We start from the raw sequence: 10132 nt of genomic DNA on the forward strand, positions 1-10132 counted from the left end.
ATGTACCTATGGGCTAATCAGAGACTCATCTGATTCAAGGCTACTAAGAAAACCCAGAGCCATAGGTTAGCAATTGTAGTCCAGATATAGCCCATTGCCTTAGTCAGATATATATAGGCCAGGGAAATGGTGCTGAAATGCTGCTGAGGGCTTCCAAACATATTGTTAAGCAAATGGATATGTAAACAGATCTCCAGGGATGACATATGGAGACAGTATCTCTGACTCAATTACAATTGCAGGTGATTTTCTCACCTACTTGACTGCCACCAAATACCCAGATATCTAACGCTGAGACATGGAGGTTTTACAGCTCCTCTCCCAGTGGGCACTCTGAAAGATAAGATGACAGCCTGCCCTGATTCAAAACAGGGAAAGCAGGGAGGTCCCACACCCACCCAGGTTTAAGAGCCCAGTCCTTCCTTCCACTTGAGGGTGGGAGCACAGACTGACTGCTCTGGTAGCCTGTTGAGGATTTAGGGAGAGTGCTACTGATCGATGTGGGATGTTGTGTAGGCCACCAAAGAAAGCTTCAAATGTTCATTTGGAAGGAGTCAGGTTATCTTCAAATCCCATCTGCTTGCTCAGGGGAAAAGCGAGTTTCCTCGATCACCTTTTCCATTTGCAGCCCGCACACCACACTGACACTCCAAGGAGCTGGCAGTTACTATTTCTACAGCACCGATGGATTGGAAAACTGTTATTAACCAGCAGGGTGGCAGGAGGAGGCAGGTCCGTGTCAAGAAAAGCAGCTAATCAGTACCTTGCAAGAGCCTTCTTCCTCACCTAGAAATGGCCATAATTTAGACATTTCCCTTTGGCAAGGAAAGAACAACTCTCCACTCCTCAAAGTCCCAGGTGACAAAGGCTATTTTGCAGCGTATGTCCCAGCAGCCTTTGGTTGTGGCATACAGAAAACTGAGCTCATACCTTAGGCAGGAAGGATTACGTATCTTTTGAAGTTTTAAAGGTCAACCTCCAGACTTATTCTCCTGGACAACTTACCCTAGAAATGGAGTTAATTTTATTTTGATCTGAAATCTAAACAAGGCATTTCATAAGCTTCAGGTAAATAACTGCTACTAGACAGCGTCCATCCAAGCCTGAGATGTCAACGGATTCCACGTATATGGATTTCTCCCATGAAATCCCAGTCTGCCAGGCAAGACACACAAGAAGAGATGCCACCTTCAGAGACTTCCCTGACCATGGAGGTCAAAATAGGGCAGAGCGCATATTTGCTGATCACTAACCAGAAAATCAGATGCCATTAGGGGAGACAATCACTTCCTTTACACCAATACAAGCAGTGCTGCTTCGCTGGGATGCATGCCACGAAACAACCATGTAATAAGGCAGGACAGGCACCCAGCGACTGTGTGAGCTGTGCAGCAGCTCTTTGCACAAACAACCCACTCTGCAAGCCTCAATTTCTCATAAGGAGCAAAACATGCTATGGTAAACCTGCCAGGTCATTGCAAAGCAACCAGGTCCATGCTAAAGTCCAACACATGAGCTGTACACCTGGGAAGTATATCTGAAAACAAATCAGTTATGCTGTGTCAGCTGCCTTACATATTTTGTTCCTAGTACCCCCAGTCAACAGGTCTCCTCCCAAAAAAGAATAAACCCCAAACAACTCTGTTTTGCGCTATTCAGAAAAATAAAACCCCTCAAACCTCCACCCACGCTGTTTACACCAAACCGGCTGCAGCCCTGAATGGTAGCAATAAATGGAGTGAGCTAATGTGTTAGTGACAAATAACCCATTCAAACAATTCAAGCATAATTATAGGCTGGCTCTCCTGATGTAACATTGGGTACATCACTGCAGATATTACATTCACCTTATGAAAAGATTGCACAGCAGAGCTCAGTTGGTAGCCCAAACAGCATTATATATCACTAGCCTGTCAGCAGCAGGAGTGCATGCACCCTGGCATTTGAAGTCCTGGTGTTTTAAGTGATAATCCAATGTACCAGGCATCATTGATCTCTATATAAAAGGGGGCACACCACTTTTCCTTTCAATTGGAGCTATTTTTCACTTCTCATCCTGAAGAGTTGTGTGGTGCTGCCCGCAAGTGGCTACACTGCACAGCAGCTCTATCTGTAGCACTCCGGGTCCCCAGGGAGAAAAAATGATCAATACTCCAACGCTGCTTTTCTAAGAGGTCTCTAAGTGCTTCCATGCGAGATGCTGCTCCTCTGGGTTTCAAAATTGCTCTGAAGAGAGCATGAAAGCCCCCGCTGCAAATTCATAATCCTGACACAAACCCCAGCTGCAGCAAGGAATTAAAATGAAATTCATCGGCGAATTGCAAGCTGGTCTATCGGCAAAGGCGGCGCCTGTGACATTAGGAAGGGACCTACAAAAGAAACCAATACCTGGAGGCTAAGGGAGCAGGAAAACCATGTTAGAGGACAACCAGCTGGAGACGGGGAAGCATCACAATGCTCTGCAAATGCGGCCCACGTGACAGGATGGATCTTGACAGGGGTTTATAGCTCCTCAGTGGGTCTGGGATGGCTGGGACCCTGAACACTGCATCATCTGAGAAAGGTGACAGTAATCAGAGGGTCTTGGGAGGGAAGACAAAGGCATTTGAAGGGTCAGACTTGCTGCGGGCAGGTGAGCAGAGCCTAGGAAGTCTCCAGAGCAGTGTCTGGATAGCAGCAGCGAATGCAGAAAACAGACTGAATCTCCTATTTCTTGGATACAGCCAAAAGACGCTAAATTTCTCACAATTAATTTTTTCAGGGGGATCTCAAGTTGGCTTTGGCTCTTCCTGCACTTGGGCTGGAAGAAGTCTTTCATGACCATCCGTAACCTTTCTTAACCTAATCCTTCTCACCGCCTGGCAGCCCACAAGAGTAGGACCAGCCGCGCCGGGCAGGCAGGCTTCAGAGCGGGCAGTCGGTGCTTCCTCAGCACAGAGGGTATCAGATTCCTAGATCAGAGACCGATGAGCGTGTGTTGTAAGGTGGGATTCATGAGCCATGGTGGATGCAAATGGCCTTGATGGTCTTTTACTGCCTGGCTGGGTTTTGCAACTGGATCCTGTGTAGGGCCATAGAAACCCAGCCTGCGCAGAGGCAGCAGCAGAAAGCCAGTGCCATCCTCAACACCCGACTCATGCCACAGTCACGCTGTGGGGTGGCTGGCAGGGCTGTCCTCTCCTGGATGTGACTTCACTGAGGCCACGTGAAGGCTGACAATACGCTCCTGTTCTGGCACAAATCACCAGCCGTCCCCATGGCATGGCACAGCACTCCCATCGCCAGACAGCCCAGTGCAGCAGCCCGGTGCTCTCTCAGTTATACTGACTGATACCCATTAGGGAGAATTTAAAAATGAGAAAGCCAACTGCTTGCTTCTGTGTGAGGTCAAGTCATTTACTCTGGGGCCAGGAAGGACTGAAGGGCTGAGAAGGACTGGCAGTCAAGGGGAGGAAAGTGTCTGGGTCTGAGCAGGGGCAAAGGGGAGAAGTGATGTCCCTGGTCTCGCCCCTGTGACTGCAGGGGCAGTGACAGCCTTTCTCCTCCCATACAGCTCCAAGCACAGCACCTGGATCGCTGCTGCGACTATCAAGAGCCATCGGACACCAATATATTATAGCTGGGGGTGGAGGGGCAAGCAGCTGGCTGCTCAGCACCTCTTCTGCTCTCAGTCCAAGGCTCCCAAGGCTCCGCTGGGTCCGGTCTCCCCAAAGTGCTCAGCACCCAGCGTGCGGTAGCAGAGCGGGCACCTGGCGAGCGTTGCACTCACGAACGCTGCTGCAGGCAGGCAGGCAAAGGGAAGCTGCCAGGAGCAGGCAAAAATTCCTTGGCAGGCTTTTATCATTTTAAAGGGAACAAATTCCAATTGATTGCCCTTGTAAGAGCCTGCATGATACTTGCACTTCTAGCCTAAGCAATAGAAATTTTAATTACTCTGGTAATTACACTTTCAGCAATGCTGCAGTCCTTTGTTCTGAGAGCGGGAGGCCAATATGCACTGTTCTCCGGTGGCCCCGTCTGGCTGCAGCTTGGAACAGCATTTGCCACTTGGAGGAGAAGGGACACTCCTGCAGTGACCAGGGTGGCACTGAGCCTCACCACGCACAGCCCCGCTCACACAGACCTCTGGGGCACTGGGCACACTCCCCAGGCCCGAACGGGTTCCCATCAACCGGGGTCACCTCTGCTTCCCCCTCTTAAAGCTGCTGCTCGAGAGGTTCACACACTTGGTGCTCCCACCACGAGTCTGTCCCCGGTGTGCGTCCCAGCCCCGATGCTCTGCCGAGGATGCTGGGCTCCAGGGTGCACATTTCCAGTCTTTCCCATGCACAAGCTTGCAGGGATCCACAGCGTATAGCCAACATTTCTTCTCTGGGCTGTAAACAGCTCCAAAACATGGTGCAGACACAAACATTACATTGCTTTAACTTATAGATACGTCTATAGAAGAATGGAGAAGAACTGTTATCCCCTTGGGTCCTGGTGAGTACTGTCAAAGCCTGACTAGGCTCTGGAGAACACAAGGCTTACAATTTACCCTGGGAAATTGCTAAGGAAAAATTATCATTACAACTGCCATGCTATTGTATGGATAACAAACTAACCCTAAAAGGTTAGTGCTTGAGAAGTACGGTCCCTGCTTGTCTGAGCAGGAGCCATGTCCGGTGCTTCACTACACTACTCAAATGCAATGCTCTGTTGCCAATAAAGCTGCAGCACACGTGGGCTCCTCCAAAATCACCCAGGGTACAACCAGAACTGAGCACATGTCTGGCTCAAGGGCACTTTACCTGCAAGAATACATCAGCCATAGCACAGACCTTCACGCTTCAGTTCACTAGCCAAGGATTGTTGCAGGCGCTGGGCTGCGTGCACAGGGCTTAGGAGGATAAGCGTGAGCGCAAACTTAGCAAGGTTCTCTCTGGGAAATGGGATCGTGCTCCCCCCAGACTGGTCAAGCAAGCTATAAAATACAAAGCTCGGGGCCCCGCAGGGAGGTACAACTGCAGTTTGGATTCATCAGACACACACAGTCCCACTCATCCTGCCCGCACCGTATTTTCCAACCCATGATTCTGGCTGGCATGGCTCGGCTCCCACGCTTACCAGAAATGCAGGTCACAGCCATACCTCTCTAAATCAACAGCTGCCAACATGCCGCAGCTACTTTGTCACATGCTGGACAACTCACAGCTAAAAGCAAGGTTTCCAAGCGGAATTGCTATTGGCCTTAGTGCTTAAACAAAATAGCTCCACTCCCATCCCCAGAGTTTCCTCAAACAATGGCACAAAACACCCACCGGAGCCTGGGGAGAGGAGGTTCTGTGGCAGAAAAAACCACGGCTGCTGATTTTTGAGATATACACCACACAATTAGAAACACTGGATCTATAAACATCTTTAACAAACCCCAATAAGTCTGGGGGTTTTCTTTTCCTTGCTGTCCATTGTGTGCCGCCACCTTTGAAAACCTCAAAAACAAACGCTCATTTTATGATTTGGTGCTAAACTGCACGTTTCCCTGTGAGCTTGGTGTTGCTGGAGGTACCAGCTCTGCTCATCCATGCCTCTGGGGCTGGAATAGTTGGGATGGGACTGTGTACCACAGGCTAATTGCCCATCCACAGGTGGGAAGGATTCTACCAGAAATTATCTCCCTCCTTGTTTAAACACTTAGATTTCTCAGCTTAGAAAAGGGTAGGTGCTCTTTCCAGATGTCCCCCTTCCTCATCGGGACTGTTCTCGTCAGTGTTTCACAGCAGATCTAATTACAGGCTGTTCCATTCATTGACAATTTCATATACCCTCCTTTTTTTAGGTTAACCTTCAACAACTGGCAAGAAGCAGAACTATATGGGTGGAGGTAACAGGCTATGGATTTATGACATGCTGGTATTCAGGCAAAGTAACACAGCGCAAACACAGAAATATCCTGAATTGTGCTGCTGCTGTCAATTTGATAATGAGAATGTGATTTGAAATAAAAACATCTTGGGTGCCAATTCACTACAGCAGCTAGTAAAAATAGGTCGAATACCTAGAAATGGAGGACACTCTGCTCCAAACACATCCAAAGCTTGAATATCATACGGTACCTTATAAAAACAGAGCGCGTGGCTGCACTGGGGCTACAGCACCACAAATGAAAGGCCACTCAGTGAACCCACGCATGAGCTTTAGCAGAGAGAATAGGGTGCGGTGTGTCTCTAGCTGAGCAGAGGTGAGGGCTACCCTCTTCGGTGCTGTGCAGCCTTTGGATGCTTACCCTCAGCCCACGGTCCCAGAGTCACCCCAGCACAAAACAGTGCAGGGTCTGAGTTGCAAACACCCCTGGGCAAAGCCTGGGTGAATTCTGCCAGAGCCCATGGTACCCAAGAGAGGGCCTTTTAGCCAAATAAAGCAGCTTTTAAATGCTGCAGAAAAAAGGGGGCTGTGGGGCCTCGTACATTTTAAAGGATCTGGCCTTTACAGGAGCTGTTCCCAGTTTCAGGTCAAGCCTGAAGCCTGCTTTAATCTACTTTTAAGTGGTACAAGCAGTTGTGAGCCCTATGCCAGAAAGCAGGGCCGTCTCCTTGCGATGCACCTTCCCCTGTCTGCTGCGTGCAATCTTCTGCGGGACTTACTTGTTGCTGTCGCGGTACTGATAGATATAACAGCCTTGAGGCATCCCACTCTCCTGGTCCAAGGTAAACGACAGCTTCAGCTGCAGAGAGGAGAGGGGGAGGGGGAGAATGAAAAGAGAGAAGGGGGGGGGGGAAAGCGACATTTTAGGCTCTCAGTCATCACAGCAACTTCAAGCAAGGCTTGTGGGAGAAAGCTTAACTCACCGAGACTGACACGCAAACACCGTGGCCTGGAACATACCGCGGGGTTCCAAACCTCAGGGAAAAGTCACATGCGTTGCAGAAACCTCTCGCTTTTTCCACCCTTTGTTACTATAAAGTGTTTGTGGTTCTTCTGAAATGCATGGGTCATAACGGTTCACTCCTCCAAACCCACCCACACACACCACCCTTCACCAAAGCGATTGCGGTTCCCCTCAGACACTAAAGAAATGAGTCTTCTCCATCGGCAGCTGTAGTTCCCACGAGTCTTTCTCTGAAAACTTTCCCGGCTCCATCTCGTTCCTTCAGTGCATTAGAACAGAGGAGAAACCACAGAGGGAAAGGTGACAGATTTTTCCTTCTGTGCAGAGTTATTAAAGAGCTGTTAGAAGGGTTTGCAGTTTGGATCTGCGTCCGGCAGGAGGCTATGATGTGACCTGGAAGCTGCTTTCTTTGCAGCTCCAAGAAGGCATTCGGCAAGGGCTTTCAGATTTCAAACACGGCTCATTTTATTTAAGGGGGAAAAATTAATCCTCTTTCAACAAGCAACAGAACAGTTCGGCGGGGAGACTTTTTTGCTGAAAATGTCTCCAGTAATTTTATATGCTGAACTGCCTAGAAAATAGCAACAACCTGGCACCTCCGAGCAGCCCCTCATTTCCCAGGGGAAGGCTGCTGGCCCCCAGACCAGTGTCCCACCAGCTCCCGCAGCCGTGAGATGCAGCTCTTGGGCTCCACAAAAGGGCTGCAGACCCCGGCCAGGGGCCAGCAGGCTGGTTAAGAGAGGCAGCCTCCTTCGGAGGAGGTAGCTGCCGTCTTCATGTGTTGAGCGCTTTGGCTTTTTCAGGGTCACAGAGATTACTAACAGCGAGGCTGTTACCATTGCTGGAACATGCAGGACTCTTGAAATGGTCTGGGAAGACCATCACAAGGGCCAAAAGTCGAAGGAGGTTTGTTATGATGAACCCAACCTTTTTAAACAGGGAAAAAGAGGAGAGAGCAGTGTTGAGCCACTCCATTTGATCACAGACTCCTCTCCTCTGGGCTCCAAGGAAATTGCTAGCTCAAATTAATGGCTTATTCAGGAACAAACACAGAATTAAAACATCCTTCTCCTGTAGGCTGTTAAGAAACCCTGTGTGCTGAATCATTAGATGATGCACTGATTTTCCCTTCCCTAAAGGGTAACAAAGACATACGCTGTGCTCTCACTGACCCAAATAAAGCTGCATACCACAAAATCATTGAAGAATTCACCATCTCAGATACTGAGTTAAGAACCAAGTACCAGGCTGAGGCCAAATCCAGCTGATCTCCCTTGACTTCTATGCCCCTAGCTCCGTAAGCCATTCTGAAACACGTGCTCCTGCGACAGCATGTATCACCCATGTCCGTGGTACAAGTACCACAATTCATACCAACGCCCAGATGGCAACCTCTTATGCTCTCAACAACTACCCCTTGCTGAAAGCTCTGATCTCACTACAGCTTAGCAGATACCTCAGATCCATTTTGGAGACCGGTGCCAAAGGCAGGACTAGCAGGGCCAGCTGGGGACACTTCTTGCTGAGATCCACAAAGCCAGGCTGCAGCTCCAGCCTTTCCAGATGTTATGATAGCACATGGCAGCTACCCCCCAGGAGCAGGAGGTCAGCAAGAAACAAGCCACCTCCCCAGGGGAGACAAACGATTGTTTTGCTGTGAGATGGGCAAAAGTCACTTGTCCACAGCCAGAGTCTCCCAGGTGTCCCAGGTGAGCTGCCCTGGTTTGGGGAACTAAAGGAGGAACCGGGAACTGCCCAAAGCCATTTTTCTGGGTCAGGTTTTCCAAAGCCTTCCTGCTACAGTATCAGAAAGCACCTCTAGGCAGAAGGGACAGGGGTTATCTTGGGCACAGCTCCACCTGGTCCTGCACCTTGAAGAAAAGGCACCGTGCTGCGGACTCACTAGAGAAGAAACACGAAAGAAAGTGCAAAATCAGGCAAAAGTGTGGCTTTGGCCACTTTTAGCAACATTTCTCATCAGGGCAAACTCAGGAGTGCCTGAGCCTCTCGTTTGCAGCTCTCAGCTAAGCGGGCTTTGGGCTTGCAGTAACTGAGCATCTCTGGTTACAGCTCACCTGGGCTCTGGGTCCCCGGCACCACCCAGGGCTGGAGCCAGCTCTGTGCAAGGAGACAAGTCCAGGGGAAGGGAAGGAAGGAAAAGGGCTTGGAAGGAAAACAGCCTTGTTTGGACAGGCTGCCAGGGAAAGCTGTGGGGCCATCAGGTATGGGAGGGTGACCTTTCCACTATCTGGGGTAACAGGGTCTCACGGAACCCGCCTACCCAAAAAGGAAAGATCACAGTTCCCGGAGATAACGGGTTTTCAACTTTCTGTTATTTTAACCCTTCTTTGTCTGCTCACGGTATTCCCGACAAATAAAGCACACCCTGTTTGGCAGGCTCAGCCGTCTCTGCTTACCCACCAGTGCCAGCAAGGCCTGTGTAATGGGCACTATACACAGCTTGACCGTCTGGGGCAATACCATCAGGCAAGAGGATGCTGCTGTCACTTACATTGACAAGAGGATCCCACTCAGAAAAATGTCAGGGTCAGGCTGTCACATGGAGAGACGTGTAACTAGAGGTCTGTTCCAGCAACCATGGCTCAATGCAGCCATGCTGTTGCTGTCGCACAAAACTCTGCTCTTCTGCAGATCTGCCCTACTGATGCACTGTCGTGGCCAGCCAGGAGGGGGAAGAGGGGACCTGTGGTTGTTACCCAGGCCAGGAGTCCTTACAGACCCCGATCAAACAGCCGACCTCTGGCTGTGTGGCCACTGGCAACACTTCGGCTGCCTTTGCTCATTTGGTGGCATTTGGTCTCTGCAGGCAGCACAGAGCCCCCCGCTAAAACTCATCACAGAGTGGGCAAGGCAGGTAGAGAAGGACTAGCTGAGCGCTGCCAAGAGGCAAACTGGGATGTAAAGACTGTAAGATTCCTACTAAGCTTGAAAATGTTGCCCACACCCATGTAGTAGCTGGGTCCTCTCCACCGTTGGAGCCACAAGAGTGCTCCTTTGACCACCCTCAGACACGTGCTCACTTCTGCACGGCTATGCTCAGCTGCAAAGGCACTTACACTCCCTGGCACCTCAGCGCTTTGGAGGGTCTGCTCCACAGATTCTTCCTCTCATGCTAAAACTAATCTATAAGGCACCTGCTGCCACAGATCTCCAAGAACAAAACTCAAGTGTCCTTTCCCAGGTCCCTGCACACCCTACACTGCTGTTTCTCTCTGGTCCCATCTTCTCCAGCAGCCACTCTTT

The 10132-nt window shown here is 50.0% G+C and overlaps 1 protein-coding gene across 1 annotated transcript in view; it reads right to left on the reverse strand.

The window, feature by feature from the left end:
- DIS3L2 (DIS3 like 3'-5' exoribonuclease 2) overlaps window positions 1-10132 on the reverse strand; it is a gene marked incomplete at its 5' end in the record, with an annotated part of 120070 nt that overhangs the window by 31375 nt on the left and 78563 nt on the right. The window contains one exon of the mRNA XM_010295240.1: window positions 6624-6703. Coding sequence (XP_010293542.1) covers window positions 6624-6703 — 80 coding nt within the window. The remainder of the gene's footprint in view (window positions 1-6623; window positions 6704-10132) is intronic.

The sequence above is a fragment of the Phaethon lepturus genome, unplaced genomic scaffold (genome assembly GCF_000687285.1).
Source record: "Phaethon lepturus isolate BGI_N335 unplaced genomic scaffold, ASM68728v1 scaffold13269, whole genome shotgun sequence".
Taxonomy (NCBI): Eukaryota; Metazoa; Chordata; class Aves; order Phaethontiformes; family Phaethontidae; genus Phaethon; species Phaethon lepturus.